This window comes from Hetaerina americana, unplaced genomic scaffold (genome assembly GCF_022747635.1).
Source record: "Hetaerina americana unplaced genomic scaffold, ioHetAmer1.1.p SCAF_10, whole genome shotgun sequence".
NCBI lineage: Eukaryota > Metazoa > Arthropoda > Insecta > Odonata > Calopterygidae > Hetaerina > Hetaerina americana.
In genome coordinates, this window is record NW_027286070.1 from 31,901,965 (window position 1) to 31,929,783 (window position 27,819).

Sequence of the window (27,819 nt, forward strand, 5' to 3'; positions counted from 1 at the left end):
GAGGCGCCACGGCATTGTCGTTACCCTCGATTCCGGATTCCTCATGGGTGGGATATCGTTTCCCATCTCTGGGAGGTTGTCTCGGGTTAATGGACAAGAGAGCGCTTTATTCGTTTGACAGATGATAATCGGTAGTGACGTAACATCGAGGGTTTGTGCGGGGAAGGAGAGCATTGGGTGGAGGAGGGTTGCAGTGCTCTCCGTCCTCCCTGACCTTACTCTATATCGCATCAAAGGGCGGGAGGACCTATTTGCATCGCAGCTTCACACACAGACACACACACACACAAACACAAGAGCCTACCCACTCTCTCTGTCCCTCTCACTTCTTTGAAACTCAGGTTTTATGACGCCATCGTGGATCTGAGGGCCCCTAATTCTCACTCCCGGCAGCACACCCTCCTCTCCCTCCCCTCACAGAGTCCCTCTCCCACACTCCTTTCCCTCATCCCAGACGCAAATTCTTTTCCCAGTCCAGAAGCCCTCTCCCCTCTTAAACCCGTTTCCGAATGCACGTTCTTTCCTCCCCTACCCCTCCTTTTCTCTCGCGGTGCATGAATGTAGGTAGAGCCAGCCACCCTTCCAGTCGGGAGTTTTTTGGGGGTCGTCCTGTGAATTTAAAGAGTTATTTTTTTCCTTTGTGGGAGCCATTGGTGTTGGCCAGGTGAGCATCGTAATGAGAAAAGTTAGCTCAAGTTTTCAGTGTTTCCAGTTCACAAGGGGGATGGAGCCTTAAACCATAGAGGTAGTATCGATGGAAAGTAAAAAGATTTTGCTATTCCCCCATTGAAAGTTCCCTTATTTGTGTGTATGCAATGATTGAATATTCCCTTGTTAGTATGAGTGCTTTCCAATGCTCACAGGGAAAAAGAGAGAAAATAGGATATACAGTGACTGATTACTGGCGAGTCTCAGTTCACTTGCATGTGAGCTCTATTTGATTTTAAATAGCTGAAAGTTAATATTATATCCTCTCATCCCAATGCTACCACTCGGAATCTGAATTTCACTTTTACCTTATTGTTGAATTTTTTTAACTTTCCGTGAACATTTTTTTAATCTATTCGTGAATCACTCTATCACAAATCTGTGGGCATCTTCCGTGTTGGATCGATGCTGCATGTCGTTGTTGCAAATTTTTCTATTCTACATCTTACTCTGCAAACCCTCAGTTTGGCACTCGGCAGAGGGTGTTGTGCAGTAAGGTCGTCAATCATTGGAGAAATATTTATTGTGAATAATGGCATTTAGAAAGTTTGATTTCTCGTCATGATCGCTAAATCATGATTATAACTGGTTTGGTCACGAATTGCACGAAGGAAAAATTATTTCCCTTGATCCAAAAATGTACGTAGGAAATTGAAATCGGTATTTAAAGTGTGCCCATTGTCATTACGTTCAAGATATTCCAGTCATATGGTATCGTAAAATACCATTAGGGGGGGGTGGGTGGCAGATCAGTTGCATCTCTTTGACGACTTGCTATGACCTTAGTTTGTATGTCTAAATAAGAGCATGGGGCAACCTTCCCCGGCGAGTCGGCGCCTTTCATTCCGGTTACATGAAAACTTATTTCTATCCGTTTCATCTGCCCTACTTCCCCGTCTGTACCAGTGACGGCGCCGATTTTGTAGGCACCAAAACATCAAAAGAGGCTCACTATCGCCCCTCATTTATGTCCAGTTCACGAATAGAGTGCGTTAACTGATTGGCCCACGCTCGCGTTGGCATCGCTAGTGCCACGGAGCCGGGTTGGTGCGCGCGTTTATTTATGCTCGCCCTCTTCTCTCCTGTCAGCCTCCGTCGCCTGCTCCATCGGACATCGCCCTCGAGACACTCTCGTCACCATGCTGTCCGTCTCCACCCAACCTCCTTCTTCCTTCGCCCTTTCTTCTCCGTAACCCCTGTCGCCTCCCTCCGGATTGCTTCGCCCTAACCAAAGCCTGCCCTCCCCTCAATCTCCTTCACCGACCTGACCTCCATTCCATTCTCTCTCTTTTATGACAAGATCGCGCGATAAAATTCCTCTTCACTGTTGCAGCGGGTTTTATATTTTCCGAAGTGTGCGCGAGTTTCTTATGGGGCACCTACGCTCCATGTTTTCATAAGCAGCCGGACGTATCCCCATTCGCCAGGCTCAGTTCGGATTCTCTCAGCGGGAACAATGATTGTTTGCGCAACGATAACGGAGATGGGATTTCCAGTGGGTTCGGTTCATTGGATTGAAGACACCCGTTGTTCATTAACAGAATGGAGTTCCGAAGGATTAAGAAGGCTTGACATACATTCTATTATGCCGGGAGTACTCACACTAATGCTGATTCGTACATCTCGCAATAGTTTCGAAATTGCGATAATGCTCGTCGATGTTACCGGCTATCGTTTTCGTGCATTTATCGTTTTCTTGGAATAAGCGAGTACCTGAACGATAAATTTTCGTTTTTCTTACAAATATATGAGAACAGTTGTCACAAGTATTTCCTGTTTCCTTATTCTGTGGGGAGTGGTTACAGTTGCTCGCACAAAATCCATGAAATAGATGTGAAACCTACTACCCTGAGATTTTGGAGTTCAGGGAGCAATCATTCATTTATTCTTAATAGTTTTATTCTCAATTACGAGGTGTGACCTAACACCCCCCGCCACACGCCCTTGCGGTGTACTTTGTAGATTTAGCCTCATTTATCAAATCATGAAATGTATTACTATATCCTGGTTGCCTCCCGACTTCCCTATTGTTTTGGTATTATTCGTAGGTATTGCATTCGTTTATTACATGACCTACTGATATCTATTTCATGCTAAGAGATTTTTCAGGCATGATCAATACGGAGTGTTAGCATTTTTAGTTTTCTGTACAGACCGCTGTATCCACATTTCAGCTGTGGAGAAGAGAAACGGGTTGACGGGAGTTATTTTCTCAAGGGTCCCTTTTGTTTCCACTGGGTTAAACCCCCCCCCCCCCTTCCTCGCGCAAGTTTCATATGTTCATCTGAGCGCACTCCCGAACGTGATTTTTACGGAATGGGAAAATTAACGCGTTCTCTCATTCCGGGAGTTAAAGAATGCTTCCAGTGTTTACCTGGGGAGTTGACGGTGCTATGTAATCATATAGTATTTTCTTTCAACCAATTCTGGTGGCGTTTTTAACTGTCTTAAAGTCCATTCCTTTTGTTCAAAGGGTGAATCGTCGGGGGTGGGGGGGAGGCAAGAGGAGGAAAGCGGGGAGGGAAGCACCCGCGAACTAAAGACACGCTCGGAGTAGTTTATCGCTTCCAGGTATGGGCCATCATCACCTATTCCAACGGGCGTTAATGTTTACGGAGAGATGCAAACAACCACCAATGCCACCTTGATGATGGCGGTACACATTTTGAATTCTCCGCTGGGGAAGAAGCGGCTGCTCTTCAAGGCTCCCTTACCCTCCACCCGGAGGCGCGGGAGGGGCGGCGGACGATGGTCGTGGGAGGGACGTGGAAGCTGGGATGAGAGAATGGGGGTCGATAGGGGGGGATGACGGGATTGCTAGGAGCACATCCTCAGCGTCGGAAAACGCCGACATAGAAGTCACTCTATAGTTTAGCGCCAAGGTGTAAATGGTTGCCGGGCACACGTTATGAGGGTGTCGTCTTATTTTTTGAAATCCTACCTCCCCACCCCCCAGCATTCCCTCTTCTAAACTCCCTCGGTACTGGGGTATAGAGGAATCGGGGGAATGGGGAGGGATGTTTTGGGTCGGGACGGGTGATCGGAAGCCTTCTCGGCTTCTTGAGGAAGGGCAGTCGACCCGAAAGGAGACTCACGGAGACTAACCCGTAGCCGCCCTCTCTCCTCCTCCGCCCCCACCCCCCCTAATCCCCGAAATGACTGCCGTTTATGATGCGTCGATGCCCGGGTGAGAGCGGAAGGGAAAATTTGGGTGAGTGGGCCCACTTCCGACGGGCCCTTTCGTGTCCTCCGCCAGGGAGAAATTCCACTCTTACATCTCAGCGCGCTCCTCTTATCCCGCCGTGGAAGAGATTGGTGATTTTTTATTGAGGTTTACTTCCCCATTCCTTTTTCAACAAAGACCTTGGGAGGAGCCAGTGATCGTTCGAAGAAGTGCACGCTGAAGCCCCGAGTCTGAGTGTGATGAGTTTTTTTTTACAGCCTGTCCTCTTCCCTTTCCGAAGGCCGTTTTACACGATGATGGTTACATTACTAAAACGATTACTTATATCAGTATACACTCTAAATCGCATCTTGAAAAGGGGCGATTGAAGCCGATAAATACTTTAAAATCGATATTCTAGATTGAAAACCGCAATAAGTACAATTTTACGTTTGATTGTCTTGTGTCTAAAGGTCAGTCACAAACAAGCGGAATTTCGCAGGGTTTCTAGAGATTGCCAGTGGGGGGCCAAATCAAATATTTTATCAAAGAAGTCATAATCGTCTCCTCACTATTGTCATCTGCCATCGTTCTTTATTTTAGATTATCGACATCCTCAAAGACAAATATCATATACTGTTTCAATTCACACTTAAGCACTTACGTTGAAACAATCATTTCGCGGAATGCCTCACAACGTGCGTACGTGCGAAACTTAAACCTTTTCTAGGTAGCAATTTAATTTTTTAATTCTGAATTTTCTCCCGAGGATCAGTATAGAAATAATCATCCTGCTGGGTGGTCTTAAGAGAGACTGGATGATTCTTTTCTAATCTGCTTGGTGCCTATCGAATTCACAAGACGTTTGGATACTGTGTATTTTTCGCTACCGGCTTTGACGTAACGCTGGGATTTTTTGATATTTACGTTTGCGGAATCTATTACGATTAGCCATAATTATTGGATGTAAGTAGTACACAATGAAATGATAATGTAAGTAGTACATTTCATTTTCAGTGTATCAACGAGGAGGTACTTACTTAGATAAAATAACATTTCTTCTAAGCATTCTTCGGATCATTAGCGGAATTCTCCCATTCATATATTGCTGTCTTCAAAAGAGGACTATAAGGAATGTTTTCATCAAAATCACCGCAGTCTTCTCCCCCAATATTGTTTTGAACAAAGGATAGAAACGCTTTACTGATTGAAATTATTATGTTTGGAGAAGAATTAGTTAATTTTGAATTGTTTGGAACATTTTTGGTATTCATTTTAATATCCGAGTATGTTTTGAAATGTTTCTTCACCTATTTCAAGAACAACTCGTCTCCGTTGGCATCCTGGTATTTATTTTGTTTTAAGCCAATATTTCAACCTCTCGATGCATTAGTTTTGACCAGGAATCCATCAATTCTAGCATAATTACGTGCCAAGAATTGAAAAAAAGATTTAGGAGTGTTCCCATCGCCTTGCACCTCAGCCTTGTCTCACAATATCATTATAACCCTGCTTTCTTTATACTTTAGTTCCTCAAAAGAAGTTTTGAGCAACGTTCCGCCATTGTTTGTCTAATATGTTTGGAAAGTTCTTTCAAGTGCCAAATTTAAATCGCAATTTTTGCAACAGGCCTGAATTAATGGTGCCTTTCTGGTATCCCCATGTTTCAATTTACTGCCTCTTCAGTTGTTCGCATCTTCATAAAAATTAAATTTTTATTTACTGAGACGCGATAGTCTTTTTCCAGCATTGAGAACTTCGCTGGTTTATCCACAAAAGAAATAGACGAGAGATATAACTCCAATATTTCACAATCTCAGAACTTGAATTAAATCTTTTCCCCGTTAGTGTCAGTCCACGGAATAATTCTTCTCCAACCACCACCCGTTTCTTTCATTCCTTTTTCGTGTCACCCGGTCTCACAAGACGTCAGTTCCGCTCGGAGATTTCATCCAAGTCAACTGATGGGCAGGTCGCCTTGGGCGTTTCCTTAATCTCGTGCGGTTTTGAAACGGTCCCATGGGAGAAGAAGGAGCTTTTTAGCGGCAGTCGATTCTCAGCGGTTTCGGTGGGATTCGCCCTTCTCTGCATCGTCTCTGCCCGAGAGAGAGAGAGAGGTCGATGACATTTCTATGTATGCATAAATATCTCCGCCTCCCCGTTTTCCTTCTCCCATACATGGGTCCCATGCGTAGCATGCTTGTATCTTTGCTGGTGAGATAGTCGGAATTCCAATCTTTCCTTTTCTTGACCGTTCTTTTTCCCTCGTCGCGGAAGAGTTTATTACGTGTATCGATTTCTGTAATGACCTTGATGAATCCGAGAAGTTAGGCGTAGTTGAAAGATGCCACCGATTACAATATTAAATTTGCGTCGGCTAAGCCATTTTTTTGGTTCCCCCTGGTTTAACAGTGGATACCTTGTGGAAGAGGATGGATATATACATATACATTTTCGCATTTTTTTTTCAATTTGGTATTTCTCTTTATTTAAGCAAATGGACCATTAAGTGGGTTAATGCTTAGATGAGTCAAGATGTTTCTGCTCTTCTCCATGATCCATTTATCGATTATCTGAGAGCATGAAACATTTCCTGCCATCGAGAACCTATAAGTCATTTATAAATAAAGTTTTTGACGCACTATTAAATACTCGTATGACAGCTCCGAACAGTCAGTAACTCCATCAAACCGAAAGATCTTGTTTTTGTTTAATCTTTTGACAATCTTCGTTTCCGTAAGTTCTCATGGGTTGATTGTGGATGCATTGTTATTTTTTAGTGATATTTGAAATTATTTTGCGAGCAAAATGAAAGTTTTATGATGAAAATACAGTGATAAGCACTAAAGTTTTCCTGTAACCAAGGTTGTATTTCACGATCGACGAATATATCAATGAAGATATGTGCTTTCTGTTTACAGTAGATGCCGTGCCACCCCTGTAAAGGAAAATTCTTTTTTTTTAGATTTTTCAAAGCTAACACAGAAAATGCAACAGTCATGATCACCATTAACACACTAAAGTTCCTTCGTAACGGACTTCGCTATTTCCATTTGACCGATAATTTTATCTTCCAATATCCTTCTTTATTTATTAAGCCTCGCTCATTTTTTCATTCACAGAGTGCATTGATGATGTATCAAATATTTTGTTCGATAATCGGAAGGAACCCTTATTGAGAAAGTTTTAATTGATTGACAGGGTGAAGGACTGAGAGAATTTTAGGAAGTGAGCGTAACCGACTGTATTGGCCAGGAAGCATTCACAAATTTTTATGCTCCCTTCTGCTCTTATCTTGTCCAAGAGTGACTATCTCATTTGTCTGAAGTAATGGTTTAAATGGAAATTTGAGATAAACTAGGTATTAAACAATGTACGTGGGAGACTTGCGTATGCATCTTAAATATTTTAAGTTGCGACTCCATGATTCTTCATAATTTCAGGCCATTTATTACCCCGAGAATATATTTTTTATTTATTTATATATATTTATATATATTTATATATATTTATATATATTTATATATATTTATATATATTTATATATATTTATATATATTTATATATATTTATATATATTTATATATATTTATATATATTTATATATATTTATATATATTTATATATATTTATATATATTTATATATATTTATATATATTTATATATATTTTTATATATTTTTATATATTCATATATATTTATATATATTTATATTCCTGCTATCATCCCAGACAATCTGATTTCCTCTGTTGTATTTAAAGAAGAAAATAACTAAGAAATTTTGCCTCTGAAGACAAACGCCATCTTACGTTATCACATCGTCTATAGTTAATAACGTCTAAAGTTAATAACGAAATTGTCAAGGGTTTACAGGAGAGCTTAATTATACTGTCCATATAAAAGCTGATAAAGAATTACATGCCCATATCGGCCTGAACAACAAGAATTGAATGAATAATTAAGGATATTAGGATTAAGCATTAAGGATAACCGTCTCGTCTCATTTTCTTTATTTTTCCACTTCTTCCATTCAATTGGAGAGTGGGGAGAAATTTGACAAATTTAGACCCTTGGGAGAGGGTCGATCGATGCTCCAGTACTCCATTGATCCACCGCTGCGTGAGACAGGAATTCTCTTCCCTCATTCGTAGGTGTCTTCGCCAGACACCAAAGAGAGATGGAGGACTCCCGTAACTTCCTTCCACTTCCTATTCACCCAAATCCTCCCAGCCGGCTACTGGTTGAAGCAGGGCGATACGAGTGGAGGGGTTTCGGTTGCCCTGGTGTCGAAGGCCTCTTCCTCCCTAACTTCTCTCTTCGAAGGGGCAATAAATGCGCCTGGAGGGAGTGGTAGGTTCTTTGATGGCTTTGATAGGAAGGACGTGAAAGTGTGGTCCTTAAGGGAAGAGAGGGGTGGCGTTTTATTATAAGGGGCCAGCCGACTGGCTTAGGAGGCATTTTTCCTAAAATGAGTTCATTGGAGGGCGCCGAAGTCGTTTTGGAACACCGGGGTAAAGGGCAGTTTTGGTGATTGTCGAACTGCAGAGACAGCGGGCACCTAAATTATTTGAGAACTCTTAAAATAAAATTCCTATGAACGTGAAAAATAATGGATTTCACTTTATCGGCAGTTTCTCGTCAGTTATGAGCAACTCTTGTCCAAAATAATTCATGGTTGAATGTTTGACTGTGTACGATACTTTGGTCATCTCGTCGAAAAGTACATTTGGGCGTCATCTTTGTTGTTCAATCCCACCATTGGTTGATGGCTGCCCTCCATCCTTCCCTGTCTGATGCTAATTGACCAACATCGTGGTGTATTTTGCGATGTACTTTCTTCTTTGTTCCCGTGTATTTATTCCTTGGGCCTTCCTCTTGGGACTTTTCCCTCTATTTTTCCTTCTATTATATTCTTCAGGAATCCCTTGTGCCTCAGGGTGCGGCCAATCCATCTGGTTCTTCTTTTCTCTGTGGTTTTCTATAAGGTCCGTTCTTCGTCTCTTCTTCTGTATACATACATCTTCATTTCTTATTTTATCAGTCCATTCGATCTTAAGCATCCTCTTCCAGCACCAGGTCTCGTAGGCTTCTAGTCTTTTCTGGTCTACTTTTCCGATGGTCCTTGCCTCTGACTCATTGAGTTACACGCTCCATACGAATGTTTTCACATATTGTTTCCTCGTCTTTAGGCCTCGTGTGTACCTTCTTTGACTGCAGCAGTTATATTTACATCGTGAATGCTCTCTTAGCTTGAGCTTTTCTTCGCTTGATGTCTGTAGTACCTCTTCCGTCCCATGAGATGTTACTTCCGAGACAGGTGAAGGAATCCACTTGCTCTAATTTTTGTCCTTTCAGTGTGACTACGGTATTACGTTTCTCTCTTCTACATTCTAGGATTTTAGTCTTCGTCTTAATAATGTTCATGTTGGATATTTTTTAGAACTTGATCCAATACTTTTAGTGAACTTTGAAGATCCTCCTGGTTTTTTGCTATCATTGCAATATCTAGGCAAAGCGTAGCATGAATATCTCTTCTTTATTGATCCTAATTCCTTTTGTTCCGATGCCTTGTGCTTCTCTTGTTGTCTCCTTCAGGTGCATGTTGAACATTGCAGGTGAGAGTTTGCATCCTTGTCTAACACCTTTCTTAATTTTAGCCTCTATATGGCTTCCGTTTCTAATTCTCATTGTGGTAACCTATTTTTCGATAACTTTCGATCGCTTTCAGTAACTTACATTTTTTCTTCCATTCGTTTCAATTCACCCTGTTGGTTCATTTGTTTGCAAATTATTAGCGTTACGAAAAGCATAATGCCAATTTTGGTCCATTTGTTGTTGGTTTCTTGGTCCAAATTGAGAAAATTATACAATATCCCACATAGACTTTCGGTTTCAGCTGTGTACCGCGCTCGTTAAGCCATCCTCGGTGTAAAGTTACCAGTTTTGAAGGTGCGTTGTGCTAAGAAAACTAAATTTAGATCATAGAATGGGCATAGATGACACTTGATCCACGTGTAAACTCTCTCTACCATGTTGGAAATTAAGTTCTGCCATTCAAGAAGTTCTCTCGGGTTTCCCACCGCGTCAGGTTGCCGTATACCGACCTTTCGAAGGCTGACTCTGCCATCGTCTTCAGGGTGAAGTCTTAGAATAGAAACATCGTATTATTATCACTATTTTAATTTATTTCATAACCTGTTTAAGGGGCATTAATTTGTCATTCAAGGATATTGCCGCAATATAGACAGGCGGTCTTTTTCATTTAATGTGATATCGGGCATTTTATTTTACGATCACTCTTTCAGGGATCCAGGAAAATGGCAGACAAATATTGGCAGCATTTTAGAATATTGCCGCGAGAATTTGTGTGTTCACCTATCCATTACTAAACTATAGACTTTACCTGATTTTGTCTCAGCTTTAATTACGGAGTTAAAGTAGATCTTGAGCATGTTGTGACCTTATGAATGCGATACTTTTTCGCCAATCTCTTATCTGCCACCTCATCTCCCCCATCTCCGGGATCCCCTTCCCTCCCCGCTCTCTCATTCCCCGGCCTCTTTCCTTTCCACTCACTCTAATCCCGCTTAGTCCATTAAAAACTGTATAATGGGCGAGAGAGAGTGAGGAAGGCGGAGGGAGGGCGAGGTTGGACGCTGGAAAAAATTAATAATATTTATATGGAACCAATTTCCTCACTCGTTTTATTCGCGCAAATTGCCCGTTAATGTCAATTCCAGTCTTCCTCCTTGCCGCTTTTTATTGCGCCTCTGAGACTATTTTCTGTCATTAGTTCCTCAAATGTCTTTCGCTTCGTGTATTTTTCGAGGTATCTTCCACGTTGTTTGTTTAAAAGGAATTAATTTATTGCACCATTTTGCTCTACTTGAATCTCATCTAGGTTGTTGTTTTAATTGTGAAGTGCAATGAGCGCTCAGCGGTCAAGGCATTTTTCTGTCATTAAACGGTATTAAAAATTCCAAAATTACTTAATTAATCGTAATTATTTGATACATGGCGATGGTTGGGGAGAAATGAATCACGTTCCAATTCAAGTATATTGAGCGAATGCTTTCGGGGGACATTTGAAGGACAAATTCTTCCTCCAGGCGGTTAGTGATTTGCTATGGAATGTATCAGGTTTTTATTCACACTGGGGCTTTTATTTTATTCATAAATTTTGGATGTAACTTTTACGTAATTGTTGTAGATAATATCGCATAAATTGCTGCTATAAACAACTGGGACAAATTTGCTCAAATTCAAGGAATCGAGCTTGCAATTATATGGACAAGCGTTGAAGCATATTAAATTTGGACCTTTTTCATCGAAAGACTTATTAAATGTATTGCGATGGCTCCGAACTTAAAATTTTTAGAAATAGTTTAATTTCGAGGAATCTAAACCTATTATCCTCTGGAATGTTTAGAGATTTTATCATAGTTTTTTAACCACATGTACGACCAGTGCTAGGCGTATATAATTACCATTGTAGTCGGCGGATTTCCCCTCGGTGATATTACATAATTTTGTCACCTGTAGTCATTTTTACATTTTCCACAAAGTTTACTCCCCGCTTTTTCATTCGTAGTGGCTCCCCGCAAGAGTCTCCTCCTCTCCTACCCCTTCCACCATCCTCATGCATAATCTTTCCCCTCCAATATCCCGTCTTCTTCCCCTCTTGGGGGCGAGCTGGTCTGCCTTGGGACTGGTCTCGTCGAAGGAATCTCCAAGTTACAGCTCTCCTGAAACGACTCCTACGTTATCGACTATTCCGACAGTGACCAGCTCACAAAATCGGAAAATACCGCAACTGTTGATGAGATACACAGGAGATATAATACAATTGAATTGGTGTTTCGGTCACTTTGCCAGCAGTATTTTATAATTAATTTAGCCCCGTACGTCGATGAAAATCTAAACTTCTCTGAGGCTACTCAAGGCTTTCTACTTCTGTTAAACGTTGCTATAGCATATAGTTGAGCTTAGGATGTGTCGCTTTATAAACATATCGAATGTTTATCTCACGCTAATTAATAATACCCACAATAGTTCATTTTTACAAAATTTTACTACACCAGCCATGGTTTTGGCAATTAACATCAATTTCAGGGTGTTTAAATTCACTCAGCGGAAAGGACGACCTACCTGTATGACAACCATTGTCGGTATCGTGCAAAAGTGTGGGAGTCAACCAGTGTGTATTTTTATTAATCATTGCAAGATGAAGGTTATTATGGTAGGTGGAACCCAATATTTACACCCTCCTGAATGCGAAAATTGTCACAGATTTTACTGACTAGCCTAAGTAGGTCAGCCCGAATACCTACAAATTCTTTCAAATAAATTTTCACCACAAGTAATTGTAGACCCCTATTTGAAGTTGTAATATTAGTTTCTAAGGCTTGGCATCGTTTTAAAAATTGTATCCACCAATAATATCAATTAGAGAGGTGCAGACAGCTTCGATACTTAAAATTCCTAGATTTATTTTTCATGAAAGTGGTGTACCTTTTTAGTATCCTGGCGAGGATACTGTTACCAATATATCAGCATTTAGTTTTCTTGCCATAGGTATCCCAGTACCTATCTTATTATTCAACATGGTTTGAGCCATTCTAAAAAGAGTACTGATAAACAGTATTTTGTCCTTTGATATCACTTCCAGCGGAGATATCACTGAAGTCTCTTCCCGCGTTCGGCTCACCTCGCCTGTTGAAATCTCCTCCCTCACATACGACTTCTCTTCACCGATTCACCACGAATCCCGTCCCCCCTCCCAGCCCCACTTTAATTTATCATCGAGATGCCCTCGGTCGTTGTCTCTGCTCGCCGCCGCCCGTGGACGCGAAGACACCCCCATTCCTCACCCGACCATTTATCTCGTGCAATTGTCTCCCGCGAAGCTGGCGGCTGCGATATGACACGGCGGCGCCCGTTGCCCCGCTGGCTCTCCCGAGATCGCTTCTTCTCCTCTCTTCCCTCCGTGCCTTGGCGGCGACGAGAGGAAGAGGTCCAGAGTGGAAAGTGGAATGGGGGAGATGTGGGGGCCTTGATTGAAAAAGGCCTGCTTGATATTTCTTTTTCCACCCTCCTCCTCCCACTGCTCCCCCACTCCCCCCACGGGTTGGTGGACGAGCTATAATTTGAAGTGCTGCGGAGGATTGACTGTGGAGGGAAGGGACACAGGGCGGGAGGAGGGGAAGGAGGGCTTCCCTTTGTGTGTGTTTCCACCGTCTCACTCCAACGCCCTCGGGTGATGTTACCTGGAAACCCTCTGCCCCCACTTCTGCCCTTCCCCCTCTTTCCCCTTTCCTCCCACCTATTGGTACCGTTTCCCATCCCCACTCTCTTTCTATCTCTCTCACTCTCTCTCTTCTTCCCACAATTCCCCGTCTACACTTCCACTCCTCTCCCCCTAACCCCACCTTACCTGCTATCTTTCCTTTCAGCCAGCAGTCGCTCGCTTTAAAACTGCTAAGCTTTTTAATCCTTTCACTCTCAATTCACCGCGATGCCTCACCGATTGTCAACAATAGACGCGTGTGATCTTCCAAGTTATTTTATTGTCCGACAATTCTGAATCTTTATCGTTCCTTGTATTGAAAACGTCAACAAGAAGATTTTTGTATGCTTGATAAGCACCGTTGTGTCGTATTCACGGCTTGTGAATAAAAAATTGGAGGTCGAATATTGATGGTCGATCATCTCTGTAGTGGTGGTTTATTCATCGACCTCTTTGCCGTAATGAGGTCTCGCCAAGTTGAGCCACTTAACATCATACTGAGGTTAATTTTTAGATTTGACGAGAATACTGGCCTGCAATGTGTTGCGTTCTAAATAGCGTTTTGTACCCATGATAACCATGCTAATTCAAGATAATAGATTGAGTTTAAAAGAAAATTACACATGTCTTTGTTAATGAGATCATTTTAAAGAGTTGAGGGATAATTTCTCGGTTCGACCCATCGTAATTTGGGATTATATAATCCAGTGTTTTCATTCGGTAATCATTAATATTTTTAAACAACAGTAATCAGGTGATTGTAAAGTCGCTTGCCTCTCATGCAAATACCAGTTTATATAAGAGAAGTGACCCACAACCTAAAATATTATCTGGAATATGCCAAAAAAGCTGCTCGTCAACGCATACCTCGAAGAATTAAAAAAAACCTTAAAACATAAAATTTTGGATGAAAGGAAATGATGATGGTGACCCATCACCGAAGTTGTTCGAGTTGTTGCCTTCTGTTTCTAATCTCGTCAAACGCTCTCGTTTCCTGAATCCCAGCCCGCTCTAACGTAGTACGCGTTAAATCCATGTCACGCATTAATCATTTATCTCCGCGAAATTATACGACGGTTGGGAAGTCACATGCTCTTACTCACGGTTGAAGTTCCGAAGGATAAATTAAAAGAGCGTATTCCTCCGCAGTTCCATAGCTTTTAACTCTCTGAATCCATTGACATATCTCCCTAGATTGGTAAACAGATGGCGAGGCGGGGAGGAATGGTAATAAGGAGCAGGTTGGATGGCTTGGGAGTAATGTGGAACTTGGGGTTCGGATGGGAGGGGTGTGGGGGAGGGATGGGAAGGATGGGGATGCGGGGAAGGTTGGCGAAGGGGGCAAGTGTGCTTCTCCTCGAGGAGGAGAGTGCGCGTACACAATGGGCAGAGCGTCGAGTGGCGGGGATAAGGGGATAGAAAGGCGGCGACACCCCCCTCTCGCATTAATGTAATAGGCGAACTCTCGGAGATGGGGAGATCTGATGGACAATGCGCGTTTATTTAACCCTTCTTGACAACAAGATTACCATCGTGCACCTAATAAATCCGTGTCAAAGGTTGGTCTGCTGGTAATCGGACTGTGTAAATGCCACCTAGTCGTCTTTCAGGACCACTCGATTCGGTCGTGCGGGGAGGAGTACGAGTGAGGTAGCAGGGTGGGCCTAATCAGTGATCGGAGAGGAGAAGGAAGGGGAAGTGGCCCCTTCGGCGACGATCGGGTTCCGTTCGGGGGGGGGGGGCAAGTTTGTGGGTGGAAAGTTCACCAAAGAGTAGCTCTCCGCTTCGCCAAAGACTTGGGTCGAGTCGTCAGCGAATGCTCCCCCCCCCCCGCTCTCGTTCTAAAATATTCATCTCCACAATGGCCCCCGTGAACACTCTTAGGTAATGCATTTAGTCACAGTCTTTGCACAGTGTTTAATCAACCGTGGTCTATTGGCCATCTTCATGTACACGGGGCAGGTTATTGAATCTTCGCATTGAGATCCGAACATCATTATGAACTCATAAAGGAACGGGATGGAAGCTGAAACCAGTCAAACTTGTTTCTCAGAGCTTTTTGTAACACATGTGACAATATAATAACATTTAACTCGGAACGTAAATTCGTGGAAAGTATCTCCGAGTTGAGAACGCGATGTGAATCATAATGGAATATATTAAATTTTTTTAACCTCACGTATTTTTGAGTTCAACATTTTGATCCACAGAGTCACTTCTCTCGCAGTCTCTGTTGAGCACTCAGGAAAATTCCGTCAGCATATCTTCGTACATATCAGCACCCAAAAGACAGCGGAAATCTCACCCAATTGATACCATTGCATAGTCTTTATATTTATATGTCTTCGTTTCCCACTGGAAAACTACAATGCAACGTTCCTATGCTAGCTCATGTTCTCAACCCACGGGTAGCTGTAAACTTCCTTTCTTCTATTCCCTCTAAACTATTTCATACTTCCTGCCGTGACCAGAGTCGTCTCATCACCGAGATTTGTTTTGACTGGCTTGCAGTGGTTGACTTAATATACCTTAAAGCTCAAGTGCTATGAGGAGGGGCGAACGGAGGCTTCGGAGGTCGGTGAGTGGCCTCCCAGACGGCCGGCTCTTCGAAAGCCGCGTTCTCCCACTCTAAGCGGCCTGCCGCTCTCTCACCCATTTCCCTCCTCCCTTTCACCAAGCCCTCCCTCTAATATCAAGCAGTGCGAGCGATCGGAGCGTGTTGTAGTATCAAAGCGTGGCCGGCTAATGCGCTGATGATTTGGCACGTCTCGTCCGTTAAGTTTCGGTGTTCTTTCGCCAGTCTCAGAAGTAGAGCATAGAAACTAAAGTTATGCACATAAATAATAAAATGAGAGCGTTATCTCTGCTCTCATCTGACGCTCGAAGCGAGTGTGACTATATTTCTGCGATTAATTCTATCGATTCAATGGAAGAAAATGTCAAATAGTGCGTGAAATCGCTTGTTTATTGCGCGGAAAGTGCTGAATCGCATTTACGTGGGCGATGAGTTTTCACTGCCATTAAATCATCTATATTAAAAGTTGTGTTCATTCGGTTATAAGCATACGTTGAATTTCCAATACGGGTATTCCGTTAATAATTCAGTCCACTAAGCCTCTCGAGAAGCTGCTGTTTTTCGAGTCCATAAATAGTAGTTTCTAGGAAGTCTAGGCGGCGTGTTGGGGAGGATGAATGGCTTGAAAGGTTTTCTCAAGATTGTAAAGGGAAGTAAGTTGTCTTTCGCCACGATGAATTTTAGTATGCAAAAGCAGTTATGTATAATAATAATTTTTTCCTGGTTTTATCGGGGTATCTATGCCGGAATGTGATACCTATTGACTACATATTTCTTGTAGCCTTTAACCACCGTATCTCTTGCATCTTGCCTCGCTTACTGCTGTCAAGTATTATAAATGCGCACACTCATATTTTCATCCAATTGCTACGGCTGTGCTACTGGTTGGGATTCATTTTGCATCTATGCTTTCCCAATGGCTCTTATTCGTTGGCTTACTCATATTGATGTTATCACGCTAATGGTAATGACTTGAAGTCTTTAATCTTACCGTCTTTGTGGAGCTAAATATCATAGCTCTCTCTGTCCTGTAGTTTTGAGATGAATATTTCGACAAATGAATCGAAACTTGTTTAGAGGGGATAGAAACAAGATTTAATTAAGTATATCTGGGTCAGTGGATATTATTTTATACCACATAGTTCTGTTGAACGTAGTTTCTAAAGGCAAGAAAAAGTTATTGGACAGACGGACTAATTAAGTCTCTTAACCAGTAAGCCAATCCCATTGAAATGGAACAAATAGCACTATTATTCACATTTTATTTTTCCAAATGGAAATAGCTTTTATTAATTTATAGTAAACCCATAACAGCAGGTGCATTCCATGCTTAAGTAAAATTAGCAAATCGCTATCTTATCACTGACTTTCGTGGTGTTTTTTTCTGGCAGGACATGTTTGTTATGAATGGAATCTTCGGTGAGAATCATAATTAAGACGAATGAAATTAGCATTAAGACTGAAATCGGTCTCATAATACTCACGATTGCACAAGAAAAAATAGCACATGCATTAATTCTTGAATATAAATACGTGACATTATTGGATTCCACACGAAAATGAGGAACGATACTTTAAAAAAAATATTATGGAGGAACCGCGTTGATCGGTCATCCCATTCTTTCCTCGTTTTGTTTTGTGTCTGCACGGGGAGTAGGTGGGAGGGACTTCGGCAGACGCCGACTGGGAAGAGTCCATCCTACCCCTTTTCTCTCTCTCCCTCTCTCTCTCCCTTCCTTCTTCCACTTCGGCCGACGCGCCTCGCCTCCCGCTTGGAGCGAGCGAGCCATCCACCCGACGAACCAACCCCTCTCTTTCTTCCTCGCTCGATTTATCACTCTCGGATACACTGCCATTGTTTGCAATCATCAGGGGCCTCCAACAGGATTCCATTCCCTCCCTCGCCTTCTTCCCCTCGTCAACATCCACCTATGTTCCTCGTCCTCCTCATTCGCTTCTTCCTCGGCCAACTTCGCCCCCCTCTCCGCGTTCACCCCTTTCGAGCCCTTCTTCGCCTGTTCACTCCTTCCCCCGAGTTCTGGACTTGTGGTCGAAATTTTGGGAAAGATTGAAGGAAATGGTGCAGGATCGAAAGTGCGGTCTTTGTTACAGTAAGCCTACAGTTATTACTCAATCAGCACTTAATACTCAAAAATTTCGTATCCATGAAATTTATTTCCAGACTTAAGCAATTAATGAGGAAAAGGTTCCCTAAGGGAAATTCACATAACTAGACGTTTACTTAAGTCTGAGTATTAGGGATGTTCATATGACTACGAACAAGGTTCTGTATTTGGCTGCGTAGATTTTCGCGGCGGTGGCTTGAAGAATTCTGCATGTCCGGGTTTTCACCGCGTTGTTGTTTGAAGCCGACAACAGTTTCGCCGAAGTTTCATCCGGCGTCTTCAGGTCGAAGATGGACTCTTCGACCTGAAGACGCCGGATGAAACTTCGGCGAAACTGTTGTCGGCTTCAAACAACAACGCGGTGAAAACCCGGACATGCAGAATTCTTCAAGGTTCTGTATTTTAAATATTAATTCTTTAAAATTATTGTCTTCGATTCTTTGCAAATAAAGCCATCTACTTAATGTGATTAATTTTTAACTATTATTACCTTAGAATGGCATGTGTGTGTAAGTTTACATGAGGTTATGCATGTGCACATATGTATTTATATCTACGCATAAATGAATATTTGCACCTAAAAGGCTGGTGCCCTAAGACCTTCTAATGCGCGTAAAGTGCTCTTTAGGCGTCTTATGGGGTATTGTATGAATGTCATTACTGCAGAGTTTTGAGTGTATCTCAGTACTTATTCAATGTGATTTTAGTTAGAAAGCATTTCAAAACCACGCAAGAACTCTTTTCCTCCCGATTCCTTCCCTATGTGAGGAATGGAATATAATTCTTATATAATGCATTTATTCGTTTAGTTATTGTGACATATTTACATTTTAAGTCATGTAATAGTGAAATAAATATAAATAAGGCAAGAGAAATAACGTCAAGTTATTAGCTTTTATATTTTTTGGCTTATAGTAACTGTACACCAAGTCTCAAGAACTGTTGCTTTGAGCGCATTCAGATATTTTAATCATTGATTGCAGTCTGTTTGAAAAATAATGAGTTTGATCGACTTTAATCCGCGGTTCTTTTAGGCCATAGCTGTAGATAATAAATTTGAAACTCCAATAGCCGTAAACAGTTTACCTTTCTAAACAAAGTGAAAATGAAATTAATTGGCTAGCGCCACAAGTCAAAAAGGGGTAAAGGTAAAAAAGGATAATGAGGAGAGGATTTCTTATCCTCTCCTTTTTTACCTTTTACCCCTTTTACCTACCTCATTATCCTTTTTTACCTTTACCCCTTTTTGACTTGTGGCGCTAGCCAATTAATTTCATTTTCACTTTGTTTAGAAAGGTAAACTGTTTACGGCTATTGGAGTTTCAAATTTATTATATATTACTAGCCGTAAGAGCTCATTTCTATCAATACATAGCTGTAGACTTATGAATGAAATCTTGAATGCTAAAAATAATGTAAAGGCTTTTGCATATTCGTTTCGTCAAATCCTTAGTCTTTCTTAAATTAGAATTGTTCTCTCAATTATTTGTGAAAATATTTACTAAATTGTGGATAGGAATTCCATATAGCTTGCCTATCAATTATTTTACTCGGGGAAATTAACACCTTAATTGAAATTAGTATCCCTCCAGTTAGTATATACATTTGAAAACTATTTGATGTTGTTTAGTGAATATTTTTTCCCTTTTCCCTTTCTTTACAATATCATCCCTTATCCCTTACCCATCCCTCCTGGTGCTTGCACCCCCTGCCAGACACCATTTTGGTGCATCGCTGTGTATTTATGTAGATGTATTTCGATAACTTATTCCAGCTGAATTTGAATCTAAATTATATAGGTGATATTCATCAATTTTGAGTATTCATTTATTTGAGGAAAACGCCGTATAACGAGTTCGTGGAACGAGATTAGCCATCCATTTGAATCAAGTTTTGATACCAGGCGTTGGCGGGGGAATGCCGAGGTGAGGAAAACGGTTCGAATACCTGGGATCGCCGTCCACACTAAGGTCTTAGAAGTCGATGAAGAGTATCAGGAAACTATCGGAATCCGTCAACTTCAGGAACATTCCTCCAATGATGGCGTGAATCGAATTTCTATACCCCTCCCCCCTTTACTCTCCCTTTCGCGTTTGCACTGTTGCCAGGTTTCCATCAAAATGAGCGAGGCGTTCGCGATCCGTTCGGGTGGAGAACTCACGTGTCAGAGGGGCGGCCGTTGACACTATTCATCGAGCTAAGTTGAAATGGAACACATACGGAGCGACTGGTGGGGTCACATGAGAATTGAACCACATGAGCATCTGTGAATTACTTCAGTGTTTGCATGAGTGGTACTGAAAATCTTCCGTTCCGTTGTTTAAAAATAAGTTTGGTGAAAACATTTGTATTTATGTATGTATGTGCACCGCCATGCATCTCCTTTTCAGGTAATTTAACTGGATATTTTTTACTTTGCCCTTACCCATTGAACCCTATTCCTCTCCCTCATCTCTTTCCACTAAGTGCATGCACCCCATGCCACGCACTCTTTTTTGTGGACCACGGGGTATTTATGTTGATTTATCACTAAGTCATCTTCGTGTATCGTTTCCATTAGATTGAACAATCGTAGTGTCATCTAATCTCACACGATCCCAAAGTCGGTCCCTTTGCGGTTAGTTTTCATTTTAAATAATATTTGACTTTTAAGGACATGGAAATCGGCCGGTATATAATCTAGCCTAAACTTTACTTCGACTCGGTGAATACAAGCTATATATCTCCTCTAACTGAACTCATCGTTCCGAAAATTTTGGGTTTCTACAATTTGTCGTCCGTCTTTCGCTCACGTTAATTGACCAATACTCATCGCGTCCAACCCTCACACTTCTTGCCGGTGGCTAGCATGGCATTATGTATACGCCTGGCATTCGTTCAACAAGCCTTTTAACGGTCGGCCAAATTTAGAGAAAATCCGTTAGATTTGTTTTTAAAAAATGTTGCGAGAAGAGAGTAAACAGGGCGGGTATGTTGGAAGAATAGGTTTGGGAGACCCTCGAGTCCAGAAGAGATCAGACAGGATAAGGCTTTTAGAAAGTAACATAGCACCCTAGTTTGCTGAACACAACGAGGACATTATTATGACTCAAAATTGTATTAGTAGCTTCGGCCTCCGAAATAAAATAAGAGAAATAGATACCGTTGCCAACAGATTCAATTAGGTACTCGTTCTTCCCTCGTACGACGCGAGACCATAACAAAATCGAACCCGAATATATTAACTTGGAGACAAAAATTCATGATGATGTAGTTTATTATTTCATGATGTTATATAGGCTTGTGTGTGTGTGTGTAGTTGTACGAGCGTTTTGTATGTGAACTAATATAAATCCAAATGCACGTATGAACTAACAGTTGTGCATATATGACTGGTGTCCTCCCACCCCGCGCAACGCCCTCTTCTATCGTACATCTACATAACACCCTACAAGCCATCGGGGAAGTGTGTGACGGGAGGTTTATCCACGCCAGCCATGCACAGCACACGAAGAGATAAAGTCCCACACCGTTCATGAGACACAGCTACAGACAAAATTTCGATATGCAATGAACTGGTAACCACATCGAACTCATAAGGGATGCACGTGGTACCTCCACCGTTACTTGTAAAATCATGCAACAAGAGTTATATGTTTGTTTGTACATTTCGTCTCGACTGCTGATATAAGTACGCATACATGGGTATGAATAGACTTACACTCAGATGCAAACATGCATATTTATACACGAAAATTACGCACTCACATTCATATATACACATACATACCTACTTACATACATAGACCTATATGTACATCTACAGCTACATAATACCCCGCAAGCCGCCGCAAGGACGTGTGGCGGGGTGTAGGTCTATGAGGTCGACATGTATAGGTCTATGAGGTCAGAGTTTTATACATAATAATTTGCAATCCCTAATTGATGTGAATGGCTGTTACTGCCAAGTGTTTTCGGAAAAAGCGATATCTTAAACATGCATATTCTATTGTCTATCTCTCTAATCTTGAATGAGCGATCATGTTTGCCATAGTAATTTGGGATTTTTTATATGCGTTGTGAGTCCACGAAAAGCTGATCGGTCTCACATTTACGTAAGAGAGTCAATCTAAAAATTAATATTCATTTTTGAGGAGATCTCACTCCAAAACTTTCAGCAAATTTGTCACACTGCTGTCTTTGTCATACACCCCATGACAAATCTCGCTGCCCTACGCTGCACGCGATCTAACTCTTTTATTAAACCAAGATCATGATATTCCGGCTGCATACTCCTGGTGCTTTTGATCGGGTTGGGTGGTATCGTGTAGCTGATGTCTCAACTTCAACCACGGTGTATTTGGTATGTAGTATTGCATGCAGGATAATCACATGCACATGGGGAGTATGTATATAGTATGTGTGGGAAGTAGCTACCCCATAATGCCGTCGCGCGCCACTCCAAAAACATAGGCTTCATGGATCCGACCCAAGAGCCTCTCGTGCCCACCCCTGTCGTGGCTGGCATACTTTCGACCAGGTAGGAGCGAGGAAAATGGGATGGAGTGGGCAGCGGTGAGGGTCTCGTAGGCAGGAGCGAATGGAGGGGGAGGGTGTGTGAGGGCCATGCGGGCAGGGAGTAGATGGAAGAAGGAAAAGGCAAAAGGGGAAGCGAGGGCGAGCGAGGAATTCGGGGCGAAGAGGGGTGGGAAGTGTAGGGGGAGGAGAAGGGCCCAATGGAGGTCGGGAGGGTCTGGGGGCCATGCGTTAGAAGAAGGGATTTTTGAGGGAAATGGATGGAAAGGAGGCGACGGACGGAGGGAAAGACTTCTTTCCATCTCAAGTATTCCTTCTCTCTCTCCCTCGCTTTCCTGCTGGCTTTCGTCTTCCTTCCGAAGAAATTCTCTTCGAAGGTCTGATTATAGAGTTGGCAAAGGGTGCAAAAAACCTTTCGGAGAGGCGGGAGGGAAGCTCGAAATAATTTCGCCTCTTCCACCATTTCGCCATTCTTTTGTTACTCTCTTTCGGAGACGTCTCTCTCGATCCTTCCGCGTGCACGGCGCTCATTCCTTCCTTCCCTCCTCTTTCCGATATAATAATATCTCCCTCCCTTTGACCTCAAACCCAATCTACACCCTATTACGCCCTCTTGGGTTTTATTTATATTTTTTCAACCTGTCCTCTCGCCTCGGCGCTGTCTGGGGCGTCAAAACGTAACCGCCTCCCGCCACACCAGCTTCTCCAACCATCTTCCATCTTTGCACTGTGTCTTTTTTGCCAAATGCTCCCATTGGATTCCTGTATGCGAAACCCGTTCTAATTGAGATTGGGAAGGAACTATCAGGCCTCAGCGTTAAATGTTCGTTAGAGTTATTTCAAGATGAAATACATTTGAGAAAATTACTCGTGCGAGCGTATGCGACGCAAATGTTCGAACTGGACATATGCGATAATTTGTACTTTCCGCGTTTGTAATTAAATTGATTACTTGGGTGTTCGAAACAGTACTTAAATTGGAGGCTCTCAACTAAAAATAATTTACGATATTGTCAGTTTTGCGTGGAAGCACCTAATTTATCTGCAGGCAGTTAGCTCATACGTGAGAGGGAATCTAGAGCAGCTTGATTTCCGACTTTAATGAAGAAATGCCTGCATGAAGTAACTTTAATTATTATTTTTATGAAATTATGTATCTTAGAAAGGTAATCCGATTTTTGTCCCGGTCGAAAAAAAATACGAAATGATTTTCTATTAATTTTGTTGGTGTCCATTCACCCATACGTTTCATAGTTAAATATAATTTCCTTTACAATCATATGACAGGCAAAACATGATATACCATATATTTCTAAATTTTCATCCATAATAGATGGATTAGATAGCTATTTGTCATTTCCTCTTTCGCTACGGAAGGTGCTACGGTGTTGGAGCAATTAACGGTCACACCGCTACAACATGTTCATGTTCCGTCTCACACGGTATGACGTAGACTTAGATAAATTCCTAAAATGAAAATCCATTCAGTTCCACCCGAGATTGGATGCGTCCTCCCGAGAATCACCGGCAAGTTACACATCTCCACCCGTTTAATTTAAACGAGTGGTGATGGAAATGTTTTAGGCATCCCTGTTTTTTCAAGCCGCTTCGTTCATTTTTAGGTCGACTGGCCGGCATGTTCCTCTCCTTAGCAACAACTTACTTGAGGCGGTATCGCAAAGAAAGAAAACACATTTTTGCTGGTTCACATCGTCGAGGAACTTGGTGGGGTACCGTAAATCCACCCTTGGCTTCTAGTGTTTTGCCGAAGGATTTTGTCCGCCTTCCGCCAAAGGCATGGATATTGGAGACCTCGAGGGTGTTTATTGAGGGGGTTAGTAGCGAATATAACGGAGGAACCGTTGGGGTTTTCTCATAGAAAAACCCATGGAAGGGTGCAGGCATGCCAGAAATGGGAGGCTCTGTCTGCCTTCCATTGCTGGCATGCCTGCACTTGCTAGGAAGGTGATTGGGGGAGGAAAAATCGCCTGGGGCGAAGGCCGCATCTGAGTGGTCTGGGTCAGGCTGAAGGACTTCGTGGGGCAAACGATGAGAGGGCCCTGGATGAGGGGCCCATTTCGCCCCTCTTGCCTCCGGTATGGGCGAGATTGCACCAGCCTCTCCCACAGTTCTCTTCGGAGTTTTTCCCTAAGGGAGTGAGTAGTGGAGATCAAGCAGTGGGGGATACAATGGAATCGTAAAAGGCGGCGAGTTCTCTGTGAGCTCTCGGGGACTAGAAGCTTCGTGTTCTCTTCTCTGCTCTCAAGGCTCTCTCCGGATATCCCGCGCGACTAGCCTCCCTCCGCCCTTCGAACACACCCCACTGGTCCTCCACACCACAGGGAAAGCGAAGGATGCCGCCTTCTTCACTTTTCTATATTCTTGAAATGGCAAGAAATGCCGGTGACTACACGTGTGCTATTTGCTCTTCTGCATGAATTCACTAACTCGTCAGTTGCCGCCAGGACATGGGGTGTTAGCGATCCAGGCTTTTTGTATAAGTATCCTCTAGCACATAAATAAATATATAGTTGCACGCATACATAAACGCGCGTGCAGATATGCGCATTACTCATGCTATCTACATCACGCAATAAAAGGTGTGTACCAGCGAATCTTTCTGAATTAAAAATGGAGGAGTAGTCACATGTGATTTAGTGACTATTTTGACATCGTGGGAGGTAAGAAAGAGTAGTTAAATTTAAGGGTCCATATCTCTTATTTTAGCCTCGTGGGCCAACTTACTGGTGTAATGATGGACCATAATACGAGTAGTTATCTCGGTGTTACAAGCAAGCGCGACTGTTCTGTATCTTTCGTGCTTACTACATTTATGTAACGCGTTCAGGATGCCAGTGCCCGCATTCTGAAAAGATAGTTGTCGAATAATATTAGGTGAACACGCAGCTGAATTGCTCAATTTAATGCAACTAGTCATGGATTTTAATTATTTTCTTCCAATTTTGATTTTTCGTGTACTTTGAATTGTATACCTATATACTACCTTATACCTATTATATTACAAAATCCATTTATGAAAGAAAACGCCATTGGCACGTCACCGGAAGTACGTTCGTAAACCCCTAGTTATCAGGTCACTTATATATGGAGAGCATTCATTCCGCGGTCAACACTATACTGTACGTAGCTTTTGGAAGTGTAACGGTATGATCGCTGAAGGAGCTAAGAGAGCGAACGAGTCATTCCAGTGCATGGCACTCCTCCCATCCCACTCAGTACGCGGAATGGGAAAAAGAGGAGAAGATCGCGTGTTGTGGACCACGGGGGGGCGACGGAGGTCCCTGTGCTCAAGTGTTTTGTGTGAACTGGTGCGCATTGTGTGAGCAGTATCTTTCTCTGTCCCTTTGTGCCTTGTGGCGGGCAGGGGAGAGGTTTTGAGTGGGGGGAAGACCTGCTTCGCAGGTGACCACTCCCGGGGATGGAAGCACACACGGCCACTTGTCCGAGATTCCTATGGGATCCCTTCCCTTTCTTCCGAGGCAAAGGACACCTTGTGTGTGGACGTGAGAGAGGGGAGCAAAGAGCCCAAAGTCCCTCCCCCACTCCGACTTGTGGTTCCTTTCTCGAGAACGAGATCAATGAATGTTTTGCGGCTCGTGACTTTTTTTCCTTTCGAGTTGGGGTGGGAGAAGGTTTTGAACGGTGGGAAAAACCCGTTTCTATTGCCGGTAGGAGAGTTGTTAAGTGCGCGTATTAGTGTCCTTTCGCGGAATGGAACAATTGGAGAGTCGCTCGGTAATCCACGATGTTCTCGGAATGCGAAGTGCGGGGGTTTGGCGGATGATTTTTGGGGAGACGCCGGTAGGGCGCCTTCCGGTATGAGAGTGCAAGCGAGGAGAAGCTCTCTCCTTGTTTCGACTGAAGATTTCTAGAAGGTTTGAACCTTGAAACACATCTGCGCGTTCGCTTAGGTGGAGTGAGCAGAAAATTTGAGGGCTTATTATTTCATGGAAAGTGCTCATATGAATTTGCCATTGCCTTTTAAATATTTGGTTAACGTCCCCATTTAGCCTTCCAGACGTGGATGATTTGTTACGTCAGTTGAAATCATTCAAAATCTTCCATTCATTAATTCATGCTTTAATCTGAAAATTGTTCCACTGCACACATCCATACTTCCCATTCCATTTCTCCCGGAGTGCATTTCCCTCTTTTATGTCCTACTCCTCAAAATCTACATACATGCATTTGTTCCTTAGTGTGAGCCTTTCTTCTATTTACCCTCGCATCTGACGCTCTACGTATCTACGCTCCCTATGGTTTATATTTTCTGTGAGCCACGTTGCATCGTCTGGACAGAAAGTTTAGGTTATAGCACGAAAATCTGACGGAAATCAGAAATATATTTTTCCATAAATATCCCGGATCTTTTGTTACGTACCAAATTTTGGTTACGGTTGGAGGAAAACCCGTACAAATTCTACATCTACATCTACATAACACCCCGCAAGCCGCCGTAAGGGCGTGTGGCGGGGGGTGTTAGGTCACCAACCGTAAAAAGGAAAAAAAATTATAGTGTTATTCATTATTATTCACGTCCATGAGACTTTTAAAAAGTGTTATATGTATATATATATATATATATATATATATATATATATATATATATATATATATATATATATATATATATATATATATATATATATATAAACACAGATGTAGATTTTTAGAATATAGAGACACAAAGAAAGGACACTCACAATTTGTTATTTGACGTTTCGACAGCACGGCTGTCGTCTTCAGAATTCTGAAGACGACAGCCGTGCTGTCGAAACGTCAAATAACAAATTGTGAGTGTCCTTTCTTTGTGTCTCTATATTCTAAAAATCTACATCTGTGTTTTTATATATTTGTGCGTCACCGAAGAGCGTTCCATTTCGAAGATTTTATATATATATATATATATATATATATATATATATATATATATATATATGTGTGTGTATATGCGTCTTTAAGTATATATTCATGTATTTATATATAAGAGCTGGAGTCGAATCTGTGTGCCTGGACGTTCCACCCCTCTCTGAATTCCTCCGCGGAATTGATTGATGAAGTGCAGAAGAGGAATTTCACTAAATTATCTTTTTTTTCTTTCTCCGTGGATGCGGCATTTCTAACGCGTACCTCTGTGTGTCGTCAGTCTAGAGAACGTTGTCCATTCCACCGTGTGATGCATTGGCAGTCATTGCGGGTGCACGCCTCCTTGTCGATCCTCGACCGCGGAACGAGGAAGGAAGTCACCAAGCGTTCAGCAGGGAGGGTACCTAATCCCAACGGGGAGTTTATGACCAATCTGCACACTCTGATCTCTCAATCCTCGAATCATAATAGTGCAAGGCTCCCGAGGAACAAGGCAGCAGCAGCAGTAGCCTTGAAAGCGCTGCATCACTACAGCGCCATCTCCGTCCGTCACCCCAC

The 27,819-nt window shown here is 42.4% G+C and overlaps 1 protein-coding gene across 1 annotated transcript in view; it reads left to right on the plus strand.

Moving 5' to 3' along the window:
• Positions 1 to 24,575, plus strand: part of LOC139700301 (protein dachsous-like) — a 117,703-nt gene extending 93,128 nt beyond the window's left edge. The window contains exon 2 of the mRNA XM_071598941.1: positions 24,336 to 24,575. Within this exon, the coding sequence (XP_071455042.1) occupies positions 24,336 to 24,575 (240 nt within the window). The remainder of the gene's footprint in view (positions 1 to 24,335) is intronic.
• The last annotated feature ends 3,244 nt before the right edge of the window (positions 24,576 to 27,819 follow it).